Genomic DNA, 23,391 nt, shown 5'->3' with positions numbered 1-23,391 from the left:
CAATAGCTGATCAGCAGAAGTATGCCTGGGGACCCTGTCCGAACCGCTGTTTGCTGAGCCAGCTATCACTCTGTACTGAGAAGGAAGCATATATATTGTGCAGTGCCCTGACGTGGCATTATTGTAGGCACAACTCCTATTGAAGTGAATGGAAGCTATGCCCGCTATACCATGCCGGGCCATTAAACTAAATAAAGAGTTATCTGTTGCTTGCTCCATACAGCAACATAGCAAACAGCTGATTGGCTGGCTTCCCAGGATAGATTGTCAATTTTTATTACCCAGAAAACCTTTTTAAATTAACATTTTGGTGTACTTTTTAATGTTAAATGTTGTTAAATTGAGTGTCCCCACCCCCGTCCACACACCCCCACACTTCAGACCCCCTTTACTTCGATGCATGCTCAGAAATAGCCAGAATATATATTTTCTCACTGGCAGTTTGGCTATCATTCTGTTTGCTGTAATGTAAATCACCTCTCCATTCACTGATAACCTGGTGAGCTTGTTATGGCCTTGTGCTTGTACTAAGCAACCTATTAGAATAGACGGAGCCGCGGCATGACAGATCTTTAGCTTTAGCAATTAATAATGCAGGACTAGGGTCTTCCGATCATAACTATACTCATATGAAGCAGAGATAAAAGTCATCCAGGTAACAATGGTTCTGTTCCCATCAATACTGGGGGCTCTGCTTGGGATCTCTGGCGCAGATCTAGTATGAGATCCCAGATTAAATAGCGCAGCATGTTGCATTATGTTGTATTATTTTGGAAACGTACAACTGAAATCCAATAGAAAGGTTCTATAGCATTTTTAAACATTATTTCAAGCAACATATTGTGATTTAAGCCTATGATGTGATGGGAAGGTTACTGAGGTGAGTAAATATTGTCTCCATGAAGGTCATAGCCGCATACCTCTGAGTTTCTCATCTAGCTCATAGGTCATATAACAGATTGGATACCATCAATCTAATAGTTTCAACACTATGATTTCATATACTATGGTAGATTATATTACTTTGCATACTAGAATGTGTTGAGAAGTTACATTTTGGCATTTCTGGCAAACTATAAAGCATTGCTCATACCAAAAAACACGAGTTCTAAAAATTTGCAGGTGATACACATGACATTTAGCCTTTAAGAGCATAAATCTTCTACTATATTTCTAGGGCACCTAGTTTAGATGGAACATGCATTTATACTACTTCTTTGATACTACATTTCTAAGACTCCTGTGGGATCACAATGTCATACTTAGTGCCAATAGCACCTACTTGACTACACAACATCATCATCTGATTTCAAAAGTCACTAAGATATTTATTCGGATCTGACTCCATTACTTTATTCCCCTTACAGCTATCTGTCTTGATACTGTAGATGTCATTCTCTCGATATCAATTATGTATATTGAAGTTTAAGAAAAGAGAGATATTCTTCACTGACATGTTTGGTTACAGGACAAACATGAATCTTGTACAGACACAGTTCTGAACCAGACATCATAAAATAGAATAAAAAAGTAAATTAAAGACATTTTCAAACCAAGAGCATATCATAGACTCAGGATTGTGTCACAGTTTAAGTTAGTATGTACCGGTTACAGAACTGTATTGTATGGATGTACGTTGACCAGTGGTGAGCAACGTCAAATATAGCCAAATGTATCTATGACGCTACACAAAAAAATAGTTATTTTTACATTTTTGTGTATCCTTATTAATGACTGCACTTCCTGTTTTAGAGTATACCAATTTAGCACAATAGATCAATAATAGTTGTACAGTAGTAAGGGGGAACAAGCTGTTTTTTAATGGTTGGTCAACTTTAGATAGTGATCATCTGTAAGATGCGGTGAAACCCTGCAGCAAGTGTTCAATTTATCTGCAGAGCCACTACAGAAGAAATAAAGAGGCTGTCTGAGACATTACTATTGATAACCCATCCACAGAAGATCAGTGGATCCTGCGACATTGTGAGAAAAAAAATCGCGGATTGCTAAATATTACGGCGATTTGTGATATTTTGTAGCACATGTTTCCATATAAACCCTTCCTATGTGTTTCATCACACGAAAATGCGGTTTTCATGTGGTGCGATTCAACTTTTACAGTAGGAAACCCTACTGTAAAAGCCCTAAAATAAGCCCTAGTTTCAGAAAAAAAAAACAAAAAGCAAATACATCACCTAAGAAGCACTGTCAGCTCCGTCGTGTCTTCTCTCAGGTCCCAGTACTTGTCTTCAGGCATCTCTTCCTGGTCGGAGATTTGAAAATCCCCGCCTCCAGGAAAGCTGCCTCTGATTGGCTCATTGAATGGCTGTGATGAACGAATCACAGCCATTCATAGAATGGCTTTGATTGGTTCATTGAGCACTGCCTCTGATTGGTAGAGCCGCCGAGTTTGATAGCCAACCAGAGGCAGCGCTTCCTGGAGGCGGGAGTTTTCAAATCCCTAACCAGGTAGAGATGCCTGAAGACAAATGCCAGGGACCTGAGAGAAGATGCGGAGGAACTGACAGTGCTTCTTAGGTGGTGTATTTTTTTTTCTGCAGCTAGGGCTTATTTTCAGGGTAAGGCTTATATTTAAAGACACCCCCCCCCCTCCCAGCCGCCCCAAAAATCTCAGCAAAAAGTGCTACAAAGTCGCGTTACTTTGTAGCACCATGTACAACTTCGCAGTAACACAACATCACGATATTGCGGTGAGAAACCGCAGCAATATTGCGCAGACTATTGATACAATATCACTGCAATTTTCTAGCAGTGATATTGCGTCGCCCATATGAAACTTACCTGAATGACACGCTAAAACTATAGAAGTTGTATGTAGTGAGTATCATGTTTCCAGAGAATCCACACTGTCAGCATTGTAGATTTAACAGGAATTATACTGCACTAATTTGACTCCCATTTACAATAATCAAGTGACAGAAACTGGCTAATTATCTTATATGCACTGCATCCCATGATATGCTTCACAAGAAAGGGTTTAATTAAACTTGGTTGTGCTGCATAGTTTCTACAGTATGTAGTGTACTTAATGAGAGATTATGCATATACACTGCACTGCTGTTTATCCTTGTTTAGCAATGACATGGAATAGGCGTTTGAGTGCATCATCTGATTTAGATCAAACCCAATGTACTGCCATATAGATAGGACTCCAAATCTGGGACACTTCCTCTAATTAATTAGTTTAAAATGGCCTAAAAGATATTTTAGAATGTCCACACCGCGGATCTAGGGGCAGCCTGTTTACACACAGAATTCACTGCATGTCAGGAGCGTGGTTTACACGTTGCTTAACAGCGTGTAAACCACGCTCATCTGACCGAGCCCTAAGTAACGATTTATTAGATATTTTCCATTGTCATGTGCACAGCTATATACAATGGTAATGTGTGTGATACTAAAAGGATTGTAATGAGTTGTAAGTTTTTCTATAAAGTTCCCATTAAAGAGGAGCAGAGGGAATGGAAATTAATAGTATTAAACATGTATAATTTAATCTAATGGGTGTTGCAGGCATTTTCTTTGGACTCCGGACGTCTACCATCTGGACACAATTGATTACCTATTCAAGATGCTAGCTAGGCTTATCATACCAACAAAATGGTTTTTACCACCATTCTTGACAAAAAAAATGAATGAATGCAATTTGTGCAGTCTCGTTTTCAAGGTTATGACAAAAATTTCTAATTACATTTGCATTTGTGAAATTCTAGCCTTCCGTTCTTTATCTATTTCTCAATCATGGATAAAGGCATTGCTGACAATCATCACAATAAGAGAATGAGACAGAAAAACACTATGTAATTTTGTGATCTGCAATAAGTGTCCAACTGACATCCAAAACCACCCATTAAATACAATCACCCATTTCTTAAAATCCAAAAGCAGGTTCTTTATACATGCACCTGGCATATAGCTGAGTATAGAGTTATGATTGAAGCTTATGCTTTGTGGATTATAATAGCAGAGAGCCATAATGACTAGCACACATACCATTAGCAAAGATAGTGTCTGGGAAAACAAAGTAGGAATGATATATATACGGTATATCAACAAAACTGATATTATGGTTAGCCATTCAAACAAAAAGTTAACTCTAGCAATCACATGATCATTATTCTATATTCTATGTGTATGGATTATCATAGTTTGCAGCAGATTAGTCTTATTTTCACTCATAGTAATAAATGATAAAATATTCTACTGTGAGTTGAAATATATTAATAAATAGCCATCAACAAAAAAAACATGGAATCAGGTAGTCCTTCTAAAAATTTACTACAATTCCATCATTGGTGATAGCAATTTTCAAATAATGAAATGTTATAATATACCTCATCCTTATATCGAAAAGGCAATGTGTATTAGTGATGATCCACTTAAGAAAATCCATGTCAAATCCAAATGTAATAGGCGGATTTGAGTGAAGATTTTTAACCGGATTTCACCCCATTATTTGAAGAGGTAAAGCCTGCAACGAAAATCCTTGGCAGAAGAAAATCCCTATCAAAATCCGCATCATGTAACACGCAGATTTTAGCTCGGCTTTTGATACTAATTTTGACACAGATTTGAGCTTTTCATCGGAAGAGCTGAAATCCACACTGAAAATCTACAGCATAAATTGACATGCTATGGATCAAAAATTCACACCTTAGGTCAATTTAGACTGATGATTTTTTTCTGCAACGGGGGAATAAGATTTCTTGAAATCACACTGCTGGTCAAGGTTGCCAACCATCCGCAAATTCCGTAAAAATAGGGGATTTTTTCCACTGTCTGTAAAAAATATTAGATGTGTTCAAGAATTTTTTGAGGCTGTTGGACTTGAGAACGTCATTATGATTGGAATTGTCATCATTTTACAGTTTACAGTAAATGCTGGTAATGAGTTCATATCAGAATCTGATCTATAGGTATGTATTGCTCATAATCTTTATCATTCAATATGGTTTTCCAATGTGTTGTCTGTCCGTGATTTCTAGATATGTTGACTAGGAAAAAAAATTCAGGTTGTCAACTCTGCTGCTGGTACTTTAAATTGATATGTATTGTCTGCTGCCAATTCCACAGCATTGAAACATGCCCTAAAGAAAGGGGCACAACGCAACCCCCTTTTCATCATCATCGGGAGAGTCCTCTACTCCATATCCCTTTTCCCCATCCACTCCTCCGCTACAATCTTTGTTCACTCGTGCTTCCCTAGACTTCAGCCTGTCTTCAACAACAGAAGAATAAACATCTGTTTTCTCTTGCCCTTCTGCATTTTGCATTTCCTTGCTTCGTGAAAATGTAAGAAATGACCAACATCATTTTTCTAGAGCCGGTTGTATTTTTTTGTACACTGGGTTCTATTGCTCGTTTATTGTAATCTGTGTTATATGCATATAGTCTTTCTTTAAATGATCAAAGATATCCTTCCATTTTGCAACATATGCCATAACGCTTGGATGAACATATATGCTTTTCGTTGGGTTAATTAGTAGACAAAGGATCAATCAACAATAAATGATTTCTTTCTTCTTGATGCAAACACTGACCTAAATTGCAATAGCAGGCAACATTCAAAAGCTCTCTGTATGGAAAGAAAAAAAAAATTAAAAAATGATATTTTACTCTATACTCCCCTTGAATATGATTTTGATACTGCATTTTGCTTAAATATACATATTATAATCCAAAATATAAAAGTTTAATAGTAGAACACTATTTAATATTCTTTATAAGGTTCATGCAGACCTGTAATTCCCAACACAGAAGGTGGGCTAACCGTAAAGTAGTGAAAACTTTTATTTTTCGAACATCAGCCAATTCCAAGTCTATTCACTTGAAAACTAAAAAGAAACCTAATATGGTATCATTTACCAGAATGTATTAATAAGTATTTAACACAAGTTGTACTTCTCCACTATGTTCAACTACATCAGTGGTTAAATACATTTAGAAAATGAAAAGAAATGCAGCATGTATCAATCTGCTATGGTAAACCTGTGACTTAGTAAGTCATATTTCAGAATCACTTGCTGCAAATAGAGCCAGCTCAATACTTAGAAACTGAGATGTGAATGAAAGCGATGATAAGAGCTGTCTCAAAGATTAACGATGATCTTGGAAATCATGACCCATAAAGAAGACTAATAAAGTGATAGGATGGCGGGAAGATGTATTGGAGTGAAGAAACTATTTTTCTGTAATACGTCCCAGACATAAAAGCAACAGTGGGTAAAAAAAAAAATGTTCATGTACTGTGGAGAACCGACCCATTAGTGATGGCGAAGGCATTGGCAAGTGAAGTGTGACACTTGGAGATTGTCCACAATCGCACTGGCATTACAAATTAGCTTTTGGCTGCTCTTACAAACAACTTGAAAGCAACTGGATCTAGTTGTATTGAATAATAAGGACAGAAAACTTGAACTACATAAAGTATTTGTATTAGTATTGTACCTGTAACATGGGCAAAGTTGGTGCACAGTATCAATAAGCTTCTGCCCTTTAGCCGATAGGTAAAAGTGGGTTCCACAGGTTGGTAACATTAATGATGTGACAGACTATAGACACCCAACATGTAAATTAAGTTATGGGATGTAGATAAGTAGTGTTTCGTTATACAGATCAACAAGCCATGCCAACCAATAGATAAGGAGATCTAAAGATATGTCTTAAACCCTACACAACTGCTTGAATGAAATGTGACTTGACCTTTAAAGTATTGGGCTACAATAAAAGGATTCTACATAACGGTTTCCGAGCATGCACGCAATCCTTTGCCGTAAGTAACTTCCAATAGCCTCTACAATATGCTATCGGCATCGTGTAAAAAGTAAATTACAGCCTATCAATACTAATTACAAAACACTCAATACTTTAATCTAGACCAACCACTGCTACAGTGTGAGATATAGGAATCTATTTATCAAAGTTCTCAACCACTTTATCTCTGATTTTATCAATATCGGTCACTTTCGCTTCTCACAGATATTTACCGATGTTCCTATAGTAGGGAACCAATAAGAGTAGAACAAACATTTCAATGCTTAGAAGATATAGTAATTATAGCTTATACCAAGACGGGTAAAACAAATTAGGTAATATAGAAAATTTAAATTATTAAGACATTTTTACGTTTATTGTTCTACTAGTAGAATGGAAGCCCCAAGTTACCCACCTCTTACTGACACAGAGTGTGTACCCCACCTTTCAGTCTGTTGTGGGTCTCTCTCATCTATCTAACTTTATTTTACTGTACCAGTAAAGTATACATTTACTGGCAAAAATATGATATATATGCATGATATACATGAACAGTGAGGCTATACATATATGATATGTTTATCACTAGAGGTATTGACCACATTATTGAAGAGTAGAGATGAGCGAATATACTCGATCGAGCACCGCGATTTTCGAGTACTTCCGTACTCGGGTGAAAAGATTCGGGGGCGCTGGGGGGGGCGGGGGGAGGTGTGGCAAAGCGGGGGGTAGCAGCGGGGAACAGGGGGGAGCCCTCTCTCTCTCCCTCTCCCCCCACTCACCCACGGCGCCCCCCGAATCTTTTCACCCGAATACGGAAGTACTCGAAAATCGCGGCACTCGGGCGAAAAAGGGGTGTGGCCGAGTAAGTTTGCTCATCTCTATTGAAGAGTATTGTATTGCCAGTCACAACCAACATTTTTTGGTACACTATTTTAGTCAAACACTTGACAATCAGAAGAGTATTTTTAATATCTAGGTTCATGAAGAATACTTTTTGTAAAAGTTTACATTTCTATTGACCAAGGACAGCATCTTATGAAGTTTGCATGTTTTTCCGTGTATGTGTGGACTTCCTCTACATACTTTAGTTTCACACTACATTCATCTATCCACCATTTCCTTATCGATATCATTGGCAGAGAAAAATCACCTAAGAGTCAACGTTTTCCAACATACCAACTTGCATGTGTTTGACATACACTGTACATACCAAACCTCTCCAGCTAACACTACTTTATACCTCAACGTGTTTCACCATTTAACAATACATACTTTCTACATGACTTTCCTCTGTGTTGATTATACACAGTGTTTTCAGGACTCATAATGACTGTGACCCTGGCCTCAGTTTGTCTGTCTGAAATTAAATGCTCTGACTTCACACATCTCGTTAAATGTATCTGTTGTTATTCTCCTTGCGTTTATACAGGAAACAATGCAGCAGGCACTAGAACACTAATTAACTGAGGACTTTGTAAAATTGAATTTATAAACACTCTTCATGAGCAAAGGATTCCATACATGTGTTATGATTTTAGAAATGTTATGTCGCATTTCAGCAGAGCAGTCCAACTGGAACTTAAGTAAAGCTTATAATGAACTTGTTAGGCGTGTTCTATACAAAGGTGGCTCAATGGTTAGCATAGGTGGATGGCAGTATTGAGTCCAGTGTTCAAAGGAATGGAGTTTGTGCATTCTTGTTATTTGTATAGCGGCAACTTATTCCGCAGCGCTTTTTAGTAATTTATTTAATACCCCCCATCTCAGAAGAATGGAAGGCTGAGTCAATTTTGAGCCGGCTACCTGAACCATAATGGAATTGAACTTGCAACCTTCAGGTCGTGAGCGAGAGCTTAGAATTGCTTTTCTGCTGCCTTAGCACTCTGTGCCGCACGGGACTCATTCTCACTGTCTTTGCGTGGGTTCCTTATTCATAATAATCACCTTTATTTATATAATTCCTACATTTATTGAGGAGGAGGAGGATGCAGATATTTAGTCGTTCACTGGTTAGCATTGTTGACTTGCAGAGCTGAGCTCCTGGGTTGAAATCTAAACAAGGGCAATATCTGCACAGAGTTTGTATATTCTCTCTGTTTGCATTTGGGTTTTCTCCCACACTCAAAAAATATACTAATAGGTCATTTTAGATTGTGAGCCTCAAAGGGGACCAGGAGCACCATGGAATATGTATATTTGTGCTATATAAATAAGTAATATAAAATATATGACTGTTATAATGGCTGCCATATTTGACATTATCTCATAGAACTGCAGTAGTTTTATGTTGGGCTTCAGACATCACTAATGCAAGGGCTACTGTTAAAGTATCCTATATAAACTGTAAATACACTGGTTAAGCCTATGTGTGACATTACAGGATATAGACATTAAATAGTCAGAAGGGTTGTTAATGAGCGTTGATCCAGGAATTATTCTGATGGCCATTATGGAGTCGGGAAGGAATTTTTTGCCCTCCTCTGGATCAACATAGGGGGTGGATACAGGCTGAACTTTTTTCAGCCTAGCATACTATGCTACATTTAGGTAACCAGACTCTTGCTTCATTCAAGGATATTTGAGATATAGGAATTAGGGGGTCGGTAGAGTTTTAGAATTGTTTTCTGTGAATTATTGCACATTGTTCATGAAAATCTAAAATCGTACTGTCATAAATGACATAATTTGCCGTGTGCCATATAAACACACGAAGCAATGTTAATTAAAGTGAGAAATATTAAGTGAAGTTATTAGGTGAGTCGCTGGGATCACAAATCAGTAATCAGAATAGATATTATTTGTCATGTTCCAGTATGGGGCTCAGCTGGGGCCCATGTAAATCAAATAAATATATGGTTCCTAAAGAACATGTAATGTTCTGGTAATTTCTTGACATATTCACTGGTAACAGGGTTTTCATTTGTGGCCAATTTGACTGGTTGAACCTATTGGATTGCTACTTAACTGAAATCAGTCTCTTTCTCTCTATTGCATTTTCTATCCATGCACACTGATGAATCCTTCTTTTCTGGAGAATAGAATCAGCATTCATGAGAGTCCTCCTAATTTACAGCAGTACCACCTTCTGCATAAAACAAGTGATCATTGTATTACATTCAAATAGCGATAACACACAGTGTAGACTGAATTCGGCAGGATATTCCTGGCCAAAGATTGGACAGAAGCCAACAATAAATCCTCCCATTCGATCATGTGTTGTTCTTTCAATCTAGGAATGCCACTCGTGATTGGATTTTAAATTTTCAACATTTCAGTTCTGCCATTGAACCAAGAAACTATTAGCTCATTGGCAAGTTACCATAAAACAAGTTTTACACTGGTCTTTCGAGTTACCACAAGATCCTATGATGGTTTACAAGGGCAAATTATCTTCACACCATTCCAAATTTGATTAAAAGAAAGATTAATTTACCAAGACCCACCAAATCTCCAATAGTCCTACTAGCTTTTTAACACTTGCCTACACATAACTTATCTTACCATGTTTTCTGTGGGGCGAAAAAGAATATTACTTATAAGTAGATGATAGATCCCTCACACTTGGTGGATTTTCTATTTTACAGTAGGCTTTCTCAGCCAATCTTCTTCCATGTAAATCACTCATGTAACTACATACAAACACTTGGGACTTGTGACACAAAGACTGTAGACTCCCTTGGCTTTACTACCGTATTACGCTCATTGGTAAGTATTGTTTCCAGGACATTTGACATTCAACAAAAGTTTGGAAACCTCACAAAGGACGTTCCCACATGGCAGAAAATATCCTGTATGGTAGAAAAAGTTAATATGTAGCGAAGTATAGTTTGCATTTTTACTACTATAGTTGAGTGCACGGTATTATACACCCCAATGACACAATATGTTCCAAAATTTAGAACTAGGAATATCAAAAAAATATGCACTAAACATGGGTTTCGCCTTTTTGCCGCATGAAAACCAAAGGTTGGGTAGACAACAATGACCACAAAGGGACAACGCCCTGCATCGATCAAATGTGGTTCATCGCATGGGTGGAGTTACAATCTACTGCAGGGTGGGGATGTAGTAGGCAAGGCTTGCACCAATAACTATCATACTTTCTAATATTCTATGAAATCATAAATTGTTGGTTAGGGCTACACTACGATTTCATCAAAGCAATTGTCCAAAATTATCTATTTGACCGCTGAATATGGTTTATGTAAGCCTATGACCATAAAAAAAAACTTGTATCCTTAGTTTTGAGTAATGATTAAGAGTTGTTCACATGAGTACAGTAAGTGTTGAGGCCTTTCGGCAGACTTAAGAATCACAAAACTAAAACAGCGCTATAAAAACATCATAAACATCATCCTCATCATCAACCACCATCGTCATCATTACCAGAGTTGTTCTTTTGGCATTAAAATAGTATTTAACAAGAGCAAGAATGAATAACTTGGGTTTCCATTGGCCAAAGCATCTCTTTAATAGTATTTCTCACATATCAGCCACTTGTTGGGACTTGGCCAGCCATGTTCTTGTCCCTCATGAGTTTAGTCATTATAACCTGGTTCTACAAAGAACCACCACCTTTACGTTACAAGATACATTTACAACCAACTAAAGCAAATGACTGTTTTGCTTCATTGCTTTATTGCCTCTACTAAATGTGTTTTTATAGACAAAACCACATTCGGCTCAAAACTCAAAGTTTATTTTCTATCTCATTCCCGAATTCATTGAAACAAGCACAGTATTTCTGGCTTCATGTCATCTAGTCCATGTTTCCCATCTCTCACTCTGCAATCTTGTTCACAATATCTCGAGTGCCAAATGAAACAAATAGTCTTGCAGAGCCCAAATGGACCTAAATGTGATGCTTAGAAGGAATGGCAAATTTATAGACCCCGAGTAGAGAGGTGTGCAACCATTTGCTAGCACACAATCAAGCAACCTGCAATACTCACAGAGAAATAAAGGACTTAAAATGCAGTTTATCAGAATTTGGAAGCAGAAGAAGCAACAGCTGACAAATGAACTTGGATGGCATGAAAAACAACCGAGGGCCATATACTGTAGAGCCAGGATGAGTCAAGGCGGGCATGAATACAGCTTTATTTCACGTCTGCACAGTGAACTTGTATTTCTTTTTTTTCCCATGCTATATCCACATACTTCCATGACACCTTCCCATTCTAAGGATTATCGGTGGTGTTTGATCTAGTTGCTGAGCTGAATATTTAAACACTGTGCTGTGTTATAAATGAGAGGGTGGGGAAGCAAATCTCCATGGCTCTTTCACAAATGCATGGTGTGAAGAAAAAAAAAAAATCCTGACGACAACACATTCAGCAAACCTTCCTCCAACCAGAAAGGGCTTTAATGCAAGAATTGTCTAGCAACTGGGGGGTCATGAAATGGGGGGGTTGAACATGGGAACATTTTCAACTGTGCTGCTGTCAGTGGGTGAAAAATGCACTAATCATTCTTATCGAAAACATCGTTAGTTACTGCATTTCCATGCACTATGTAATGACAGCACCAGTTGACAGATAGAACATTTTGCTCTTACGGAAGTTTACCACCATTATGCAGTACATTATTACAACACCATTTCTATGACAAACTCAAGAGCTGGCATTTCAATTTTGTTGCAAAATCTGCCATTCCATGAATGTTGGCTATAGTATGCTATGGATGACATAGAATGGCTTAAACACAAAGGCAGTGAACTCTTCAGTGCCCACAGGGCCCTCTAGCAGCATCAGATGAGTTAATTCTTTGCCACTCTACCATATGCAACAGTATAAACAGGAACAAAGGAGAAGACTATCTGCATCATTATCAACCTGTCCTTCATTTTTTTCTCCATTATTTGCATTGAATAAAGGGTGCAAAACTGCAAGTTTCAAGAGCTTTTTTTCTATGGCTGTATGGGAAATTTAATTATTTTGCATTGGTATATAAGTTTGGAACTGCATTGCCCGGTTGATTCCAGCAAAATACTAAAAAAAAAAGAACCCATTAAGATGGGTTCTGCTGAACAGTGTATTGCCACCAATTCAGCTATGACAAAACCTCACTAGCTGTGGATAGGGTGGTTCTGAAAAAGAGGCACGTCCTGTCTGTCTTGGGTGTCCATGTCTTTATTTAAATGAATTAAAGCAAATCTCAAGATGCACTTTATGCACATTATCATTCCAATCCATGACGAATCCAATGCACTGATGCACTGACCATAAAGCTGGCTATGTGACTCGAACCGGATTTATGTTCTACAACATGGGCAATATAAGTTGATAACAACCTGATTCATCTCCTAGTAAAGCAGTTACCGCATACTCATTCTGTGCTGTTATTTTCCAACAAGCCACTACAGCTACAATAGAGACCACTTTAGAATACAGAATCTATCACAGTTCCAAACCAAGCAAGAACCAGCCCAACACAGAGCTACCAGCGAGCAGAAAGAAATAGAATATCTGTGTTTTCCCATGGAACATAATAAGAGTTATTATCATGCCCAGTATTCCCATGGCTCCATGCAATAAAACCAGATTACGTCCATTCTAGTTAAGCAACAAGCAAATCGCTGTATTTGTGGAAGATTATTTGTGCATAGTATATAAAAACCACAGCGTAGCAATTAGACGATAAGTTGATGACATGGATCATTAAGACAAGCTTATGAACCTGGTGCTGGATACAAGACACAATACAATCACTGCCATCATAGAGCAAATGGCACATTTCGATTTTAGGTTGGAATGTAAGACTTACATTGAAATTATGTTCTTGGAGAGGTCAGTGATGTTTAAGGTTGCATTACTTGATTCCTGCATTTCCAAGAGGGGGAATATGTTCCCATTGTCCACTTTGTTGCAGAGAATTTCAATTTTGGTGCACACACAATTAACAGGGCAAGCCACCACCGAACCCATATAGTCCAGCAAAATGCTCCATAGTAAGAAAATCCTCCAAAAACTGCACTTTGTAGGGCACGTAGACACATCCATTTCAGACAGATGTTTTCAACCCCAAAAAGGGGGGGGGGGAGGGGGTAAAAAAGGGGAAGGAAACCAAGATGAGGAGATATCTCAGCCTTTTCTCTTGATAAGCAATCAGATGCAAAATCCTCTTGCAGCTAAAGTCATCCTGGAATGGCTTAGAAGCACACTGCCTTCAGCCCACAGAGATGCATAGTGCCTGATGCTGCTGCTGCTGTCTTGTTGATTCCAGATTGTTGGTTTATTTTTTTTTTTTCCAGGAGATCTACAAGACTTCTGAGGAATGCAATAGAAGATGGGGGAGACAGAAAAAACGGGTGCTAAAGTCACCAAGTCCCACCTACTGGGCAGATTTCAAACTGTCACACCTGCAAAAAAACAGAAAGAGAGGAGGTGGGGTGTGGGGAGAGGGAATCAGGGAAAGGGAGTGATACACATACAAGATCAGAGATCAAACAGCACCATTTGTAACCTGATGTATGCAAAAAAAAGAGACAAATACACTACACCTCCACTATAAAAAACGACAGTTTTCTCCGCTGGAGACACATTCATTCAGGATGTTCCCTGCCTCATCCCTGGATTCTGCAGAGCACAGTCAGGGCTGCACAGCAAAAAAAGTTCAAGATGCTATTTTCATCATTGGATATCATTACCTCGCTTGCATTTCCGTAATGAAGATGGGATACACAGGGAAGAGAGAGACATGGAAATTTTCTAATTTTCTGCTTTTCAAAATCAAATGCTAAGAAAAAAAAAAAAATACGGCGATTATTTTTGCGTAGAGTGGATGAGGCTGCGTGGGAACTGAGGATGGGACATGATGTTGCTCAAGTCCTATTAATCCGATACATCCAGATCTGCAGCAAATGTCCAAAATGATTCAAGTATCATGGAAAAAAAAAATAGAAAGAGAAGGAAAGGCAACAGGGGCTGTGAGAGCCTACAGCATGTTGCAATGAACTGGAGGAAGCAAATTAAGATGCATGATGCATTTTTGGCAAGCACAGCACCCTAAGTAGATCCTAGCAATGCTTAATTTGCTGTGTCCTTCATCAATGCTCCCTCAGATGCTGCTAAAATAAAATGTTCTGATTCTTTTGCTAGAGGCAAAGACACACACAAGAATAGACAGACAAACAAAGATACACACAATGATAATACAAGATGGACCTGCTAATGGGGGATACAGGTGCACGCCACTCTCAGACCCTGCAGATTGTAGCTCCAAACACGAACTGCTGTCTCTTGTCCAAAGGAAAGGGAGAAAAAAAAGGTGGGAGTCTCAGCTGTTTACTGAGAGCCAGAGAATCAAAGCTGTGTGATCAGGATGAGGAGAGAGAGCGAGGGAGAGAGGCAGAGGGAGGAGAGTGGCAGACACACACACACTCACACACCAAACTAATTCTCTATGCAGTATGATGAAAAGGAGGACAGCATGAAAAAAAAAAAATCCCCTTTATCCTAATCTCCTACTTCATACACACTTGTGGAATTCCCCCTCTACAGCCTGCATTGTGTCCCTACCAATACTGCACCATTCAGTGGAGAAATTGCACACATTATATATAATGTACAGAACATGTACAGCATTCATACAAGAAGAGAATGGAGATGAAAGCATGATGTGCTCTTCTAGATATGCAGCATCTGTTAACATGTAACTAAATAATCATGTCATCGATACATTTTGTCATAAATTAGTGTCCATAAATATTTAATGTTTATGTTAGAATGTAGTTATTCTAAACATTAAACATTATTGTAGGCTTTGTTCGCATCTGCATTGGAGGGTGAAGGTTCGCTACAGATCTGGTCCAAAATCCCAGGCGGCATGAGAAAATTTGTCGTTGAACCTTATTGGACTGGTACCTACTCTGAAAATACCTCTCTCTAAACAATAAAAAAGACTCCAGATGAATGGGAAAGCTGGGCATATACTTTCATTACCTACCAGGGACAGATGGGTGAATGGAGTGCAAGATAAAAGTGAGGGCAGTCATCCTTCACCGATGCAATCCCTATGAAAAACAAAAGTGGGCACTTCCGACAAATGAATTAAATGTGAAAGTGCGCATAAGGCATGGCTGCAACAATGACAGTAACAGAAACACATGCCTTAGCACTCATACCCATTCAATAGCTGAAGAAATTGCAGAACTGTTGTTTATACTAACCGCATACAAATGTATTTTAGAGCTAGGTACTTGTCCAATAAGGGTCGTTTAGATGTGGCAGATGGGTCCACATGCTTTGATCAAAATGTGTGCTAAGATACTTGCATTTTATGCAGTTAGTACAGACAACAATTGTGCGCTTTTATTGAGCTATTGGGTGTGTATAAGTGTTAATGCAAGAGTTTAAGAACCTGCTGGGAGGTGGAGCATTTGCAATAACTATATAACAAAGAATGTGAGAGCTAACTGTATTAGTTTATTCACCTGAGGTACAGTGTAGTCCAGACTCTAAACATATAGTGAAGTTTTTACAGAATAAGGCCTCCTTTACATAGGCGACACGGCATCGCTGTGAGAAAATCAAAGCGATATCGCATTGCTGCTCCGTGCTATTTCAATGCGTTTTCTCACGACGATACTGCAACTTTGTAGCACTGCAAAGTTGACACGGGGGCTACTAAGTCGCCCAACTTTGTAGCACCATGTACAAGGATGTTCGGGGGGTGGGAGGTGACTTGAAATGTAAGTCGTACCTCGAAAATAAGCCCTAGCTGCAGGGAAAAATGAAAACAAAAGTATACATCACCTAGGAGCGCTGTCCGGTGCTGCCGCAGCTTCCTCCAGGTCCCTGTAACTGTTCTTCTTCATCTCTTCTGGCCGGTGATTGAAAAGTCCCCGCCTCCTGGAAGCACTACTTCTGATTGGCTGATGCTTAGCCAATCAGAGCCAGCACTCAATAAACCAACCACAGCTATTCATCGAGTGCTGGCTCTGATTGGCTAAGCATCAGCCAATCAGCGCCAGCACTTCCAGGAGGCAGGGATTTTTCAATCCCAGGCCAGAAAAGATAAAGAAGAAAAGTGCCATGCCCCAGGAAGAAGCTGCAGCGGTGCGGAACAGCGCTTCTAAGGTGATGTATACTTTTTTTTTTCTTTCCCTGCAGCAAGGGCTGAGGTTATGGCTTTGACAGTAGGATTTCCTGCTGTCAAACTTGCATTGCACCACACAAAAAAACTGTTTTCTTGTGATGTGATGCAACAGAGAGGAAGGCTCAAAAAGGAAACATGGGCCATAAAACTTTGCTTGTCGTGTGCTACAACCAGCGAGGTTTTGGACTCGCAATGTTGCATGCTACAAAACATTGCAACTGTAAAGGAACCCAAAGGAAAGCATGGGCTTCACATACATGCAATTTGTAGCATTGTCGAATTGCCAGAAAATCGCGCAATTTTGTCTCCCGTGTGAGGTAGGCCTAAAGGACATAAATCTATCACCAGTTATTCCTCTGTGGTCCACGCCAGGCACAACTCTAATCTACTATGTCGGAAAACCCGACAAACCTAATTATAGTCAATGTGGTACATTGGATGCTTGTCCGTGATCCCGCACTTTTATGATTAGCGTTGCTCAGCTCCTATGACAAAGCTGAATAGCACAATTTTAAGTAAATGTCAAGAAAGCCATCTTTCTCACAATTACTAATAAGCACATATCATTAAATAATGAATAGACATAGCAGAATATCTGAAAATTCCAAACACACTGGGGGAAATTATTAAAATTGGTGTTTCCAGTCCTAATCCGAAGTGCACTGGAGTTAAAATGTGCAAATGTGCAAAATTTAATAAATTTGGTGCATCTTTTGACTGTCAGTGTGCCAGAAGATGCCATTTATGCCGGCTAGTTTTTGGCATATATTGCAGTATAATTTTCAGGCTGCTTCAAAAATTAAAGACATTAGGATACAAATTAAAAATGTCACAAATTATTGTGCACATGCTTCAAACATCAACATTTGTAACCAATTTGCTCTAGAATACCAGCACAAAGGAGATGATAAATTGCTTCCAATGTTATTGTTGTATTATTACAATTTACATTTTGGTGCAGTTGCATTTGCTGCCCATTAGGTGGCAGTGCTTAATATATGGTCAATCAGAACTGCTTTGTCACTTCTCCTGCTGTCTCCAGCTCCATCACTGGTACCACCAGCACTTTTGGGATCCATATCCCTTAGTCCTAGAAGTGATGTCCCAGCCAGCCTGACTGAAGAGGGGTTCTCCTTGAAACACACTTCTATGCTGTTGTTTAAATATTTTTAATATACTTAATAAAAGAGAAGTTGGCTAATACATCCTACTGCTCCACTATCTTTTCTGGAGAGTTGCAGCTACCCACCAGTCTTTTCTCTCTATAGCTCTTACACATCTTCCATGCCCACCTTTGTTGGGTTCTCCTGGTTGGCAGCACCTCCACAGTCCATTCATTCTTCACAGCCCTTCCTAAGGCTTTTTCAGTCTCTAGACATTCATCTAGGACCAAAACCTCCAATACTATGGGGTTTGCTCCACCCCTCTCCTTTTCTACCCAGGTGGACGTAGGCATTTCTATACATTGTGAACACTAGGTGGCACCATACTATGTGAGTACATTTCCTTACTGTTCACTGGGTCCATTTTAACAGCATGTAAATGGTAGCTATTGTTATTTTGTATTATTTATCCAATGAATATTATATTAATAGTGATAGAACCCTTTATTTACAAATATACAATACTGTATATGTCAATGAATGTACATCCTTCTACAGATCTCTTCCATTTATTGAATCTACATAAAAAGAAACAATGTTGTTTCTTCTTGCCCAAGACAGGTCCATGAATGCCTACAGTCAGAGGATATGTTAAAGATTGTTTTACCCTGTTGGCCACCCTCTACTTGCTGCTGTTGGCATACGTGAGTGTGTCTGCATGTTTTATAGGCATACAGCCACACATGCCACATTTCTATGTTGGGAGAACACAGAACACTATTACCATAACTGAAAATATCATCCTCACTAATATGCTATGTATATATATGATCCATTTTATGTGTATATAAAAAGCTGCATGCAGACACCAGCACTCTACACGATTCTTTTCACAGACACATGCAGAACACTTAAAACCTATGGACATCTTTGGAGGCATTTTTTAACTTGAATGAATGTATTTTTGGTTAAAAAATAATACTATTATTAATAATCATTATCATAATCTTTATTTATATAATTTTAGCAATGGTGTTTAATAAAAAGATTTTCACTGCTTGTCTTCTGCAGCTGCTACATATCACTGTATATAGTAAGCTGCAGAACTCAACTCTCTTCAGATCTATCAGTGAAGATCGACTATTAGCTTTGTTTTCAGCCCTTATCTCTCTCCTAAATGTTCTTATAAGCTGATTTATGACCACGATAAAGATAAGCAGTCAGTAAAGCATGCTGATGGATTTTAAAAGGGATGCTTTTTGCAGCTTACTATATACAGTGATATGCAGAATCTGCAGAAAACAAGCAGTGCAAGATTTTGAATTAAACTCTATCACAAGAATTATTTTCAGCCCCTAGTACATTCATTTAGGGAAAATAAAATACCCCCAAAGGTATCCATAGTTTTTAAGTGTTTGTCCAGCTATAGAATTATTTTACATAGCACAGTTGTCTTACTTTAACTACAGTACATCATTATACATTTTTCATATAGGTTGCAGTCCCGAAGAACCCTCTTAGGTACAACATACAGAACAGCAATATATCAGCTATATAGCATATTTCATTATTCATTTCGGCCTCTATCCCTCATTTACAGGCTATTCCTCAGAGCCCACTGCACGGTTTCTAAATGTTCTCAAAGTGCGTATGCCCCATTATTTTTCCAGTTTATATATGAGTCCCTTATGAAAGGCATACTATTAAAGCTATGCAGCAATAATCCCTCATACTGAATATACCGTAGAAGCAGAAGTTTTGTAAATATTGACACATCACATGGTAGGGTGAATTCATTTCTTTAGGAATTTTTCACAAACTGTTCCTTGAAAAAATGCCACTGCCGTTTATGATGCATTTTTTTGAGCAAAAGCCAGAAAAAGATGCAGCAGCAGGAAGGAGAAGTAGAAGTCCTTTCTTTATATTTCCCATTTCTTTTGAATCCACTTCTGGCTTTGGATCAAAAAAACTGAATTACAAACTGCAGCATCCCTTCCTCCCCAAAGATGGAGAACCTGTATGTGAAACCACTCTAAGGCCAGTTTCAGATGAGTATATTTTAACACATCCATAATATGGATCTGTATTACGGACTTTTTACAGGTAACATTACAACCGTATGTCATCATATTTAGGCCGCAGTCAGACCAGTGTGGTTTGCACACTGCTAAGCATCGTGTAAACCACACTGCTGACATGCAGGGAATTCTGCGCGTGAATGGGCTGCCCCCAGCTCCACAGAGCTTCCCGGTCACACGTCCGTGGTGCGCAACCCTGCTTCCACGGCTCTATGGCAAGCACCCTGGACAGCGTGCACCACGGAGCTGACAGGCGAGCCGGCACTTGCTGTCCGTTCTTTTTTAGAAGCACAGATCCACCCCGCTCCTTCCCTTTGCCGGCCGGCTCCCATATGAGTCTATGAGTTGCAGGACATGTTCTTTCTTTTGACGGAGAGAAATCTCTGCATCAAAAAAACGGGTTCAGGCTTGTTCCACATGGGAAATCGTGATTTTTCCCTGAGAAAATCGCTACAAAATAGTGTTTTTTTTCCCACACTTTTTGAGCGTCAGTGCTGCTTTTTTTCACAAAATCATCACTGCCACTTGTGATTTTCTCGCACGTTTTTATCACATGATTTTGCTGCGATTTTTTAGTGAAAGTCAATAGGAATTTCTAATGTTAAAATCGCACTGCATCGCACGTTTGTTGCATTGCGATGTGATAAAAAGAAGGCATCAAAGGGAAACATGGGAGATAAAAAAAATTGCACATTGCAGAAAGACAGAGCATATGGCGGTTTTCTTGGTATCAGTTCTTATGGTGCAGGCTGGGTCTGTTGGCAGTCACCCCTCCAGCACCCTGAGGTGAGTTGAGTGGCTGATTAATCAGCCTGCACCTGAACATTTTTGCTCCTCTATATAGCAATCTGGCTTGGTGCATACTACCAGGTTAAACAGCGATCGTGCCTTTTCTGCAGTGTATCTCTTGTATCTGGCATCTTTTTCTGTGAGTTATGTTTATCACTTTGGGTGTTGCATGTTCTAGGTATAGCATTTTTTTCAGGTATTTTTCTATAGATTTTTCTGAGAAAACCTGAAAAAATGCAAGTTAAAAATGTATCAACAAACAACCTTCCCCCCCAATAATAAAAAGTAGACGTAGAAAAAGTGGACCACATAGACAAACATGGCACGCAGCTAAATAAAAAAAAAATCGAATACAAAATATTTTATTTTATCATTCTATCAAGAACACCCAGAACTTTGAACCCCTGCAATAGTGGGGATCAGCAGACAACAGTACCAAAGTCCAATATAAGGAAACGAGTTCAAGTATCCAAAAAGGGTCCAAAGCAAATAAATAAAATCTCTCAAGATAAGGCATCTAAGACACTGTAGTGTAAGGCAATGTGACATTGAGCCACGAAGGATAGAAAAGTGAGCCCAAATTAGATAAAATAAATCCAATAATAAATGGTCATACTCATCCTGGAGTGTCATATACCAGGGTCAGGACTATTATTGAGCTAAACAAACCAGTAAAAAACCTGTTTTTGGTAGATCTTTGTTAAAAGCTTGGTTCGGGTTTGTGTTGAACCAAACTTTTAGCAAAATTCGACCCAAGACAGTTTTTTATGGATTTGGTTTGCTCAACACTAAAGATCAATAACAAAGTTCTGAACTGGGAATGGAAGATTAATTGTAGGACTTTTCCCACTAAACTATCTCTATCAGTCCCTTAGAAGACAATAGAGCGGTGGCTCATGCACTGTTCCATCCATTAAGCTGACTCAAGGACTGCTGTTCTGATGATTCTTGGGGGCCCCATCGATGGGATTCCAGTCATCACACATTTATCACTAATCCCTAAAATAGGCGAAATGTGATTGCTCTCAGTAAAGGCCCATTTACATGCAACAATTATCGCTCAGAGTTCGTTCAAACAAACACATTGGAGCCATAATCACTCAGTGTAAAAAATCGCTTATTTGTCATTCACGGTTGTTTAAGCTGACTTTTCAGTCAGCTTAAAAAACCTTGTTGGCTCGCTGCCTTCTCTTCCTGTGTAAATGCGCCCTGCTCAGCACTTCCCATAGAAGGTGAAGCACTGAGCGAGAAGCTATAGAGAGGCCCACAAGCTGGCAGCAAGTCTTTCAGTTTAATTACTCTGCACAAGCGCTGATGACCTTAGCAGTGACATCAGCATTCTTGCAGTCATTTAAAAAACTGTCAGCCCATGTAAAAGGGCCTTTAGACAAACAAAGTAATCTTGTAGATATGATACCTTTTAATGGCTAACAATAAGATAGTAAACTTTCAAACCTACTTAGAGTCCTTCCTCAGGCTTAATAGAATAGTTCCGAAGTAATATATATATATATATATATATGCACAGACATAGTGTGATTAAATTTAAACAAGAACAGGATGATTAGAAGAGTAAATACTTAATTAGTCCACTGATAAGGTTGTGAAAGTTTTATGGTCTCTTAATTGGTGTTAGGGGGTCACCACGCCTGTGGTGCTCCAGATTTCCCATATTCTCCACTGTTGCATGAAGCCACTTCAGATGTTTCTGCCCGTCTTGAAAGTGTCAAAGACTGTTATAAACTTGTACTTCCGAATTGTTCTACGACGTTGAGATTTGAGGTTGCCTTTTAATCTAGTAAACTTCATTAGATAGGTGATAAATGTGTTTAGTGGGAAACCCCTTTAAATATATGTGGTAGACTGACGATGGGATTGGCTGACAAATCTAAGATTGTAATACCTCCTTTTTTAAATTTTTTTCTGGACAACTTATTCAAAAATTCCAGGCAGCCAACACTGTTATAAGCACATTAGAAAACCATAATGTTTCATAAAGATTATAAATGACCTATATTTACAGCACTAAATACTGTTATGAAGACACTTACTGCGACCTGTAAAATAATGATAGTTACAACCATAATAACCTGCACAGGCTTCTCCAGCTTTTTTATAGACACTGGAAAAAATCCCCTACAGACTGTCCAGGAAATTACAGATGGTTGGCAACCCTGATAAGGATACACAAGCAACGTTATCCTGTTCTTTCTTTAATAGATCCATCACCTGGTTGGAACACTGCAGTAGTGCACCAGCTGGTGGTTATCATGGCAACAAAGCCAATAGTACTTTACATTACAAGTCTGAATTTCAGTAGTAATTGGCTACAACAGTTGATACAGATGTAGAAGAGCTTATATGGTCTGTAATAACTATCTATGATAAGCCATGAAACGTTATCTTAACACAACAACAACCATTGCAAAGCAATTGAAAGGGCTAATAAACCGTGGCACAGAAAGTTACCATAATGTGTTCAAAGTCAGGTTAAACTTTGCTGTATCTGTACAACCACAAGATGAACAGAGAGAAATCTGCACAGT

General features: G+C 38.7%; 1 protein-coding gene across 1 annotated transcript in view; it reads right to left on the bottom strand.

Moving 5' to 3' along the window:
- Positions 1 to 15,058, bottom strand: part of NTRK3 (neurotrophic receptor tyrosine kinase 3) — a 650,206-nt gene extending 635,148 nt beyond the window's left edge. Inside the window, exons 1-2 of the mRNA XM_066592818.1 lie at positions 14,943 to 15,058; positions 13,543 to 14,137 (exon numbers count right to left, since the gene is read on the bottom strand). Coding sequence (XP_066448915.1) covers positions 13,543 to 13,778 — 236 coding nt within the window. The 5' untranslated portion in view covers positions 13,779 to 14,137; positions 14,943 to 15,058. The remainder of the gene's footprint in view (positions 1 to 13,542; positions 14,138 to 14,942) is intronic.
- Positions 15,059 to 23,391: the final 8,333 nt, after the last annotated feature.

The sequence above is a fragment of the Eleutherodactylus coqui genome, chromosome 2 (assembly GCF_035609145.1).
Source record: "Eleutherodactylus coqui strain aEleCoq1 chromosome 2, aEleCoq1.hap1, whole genome shotgun sequence".
Lineage (NCBI taxonomy): Eukaryota > Metazoa > Chordata > Amphibia > Anura > Eleutherodactylidae > Eleutherodactylus > Eleutherodactylus coqui.
This window is presented reverse-complemented; position numbering and strand designations above follow the sequence as displayed.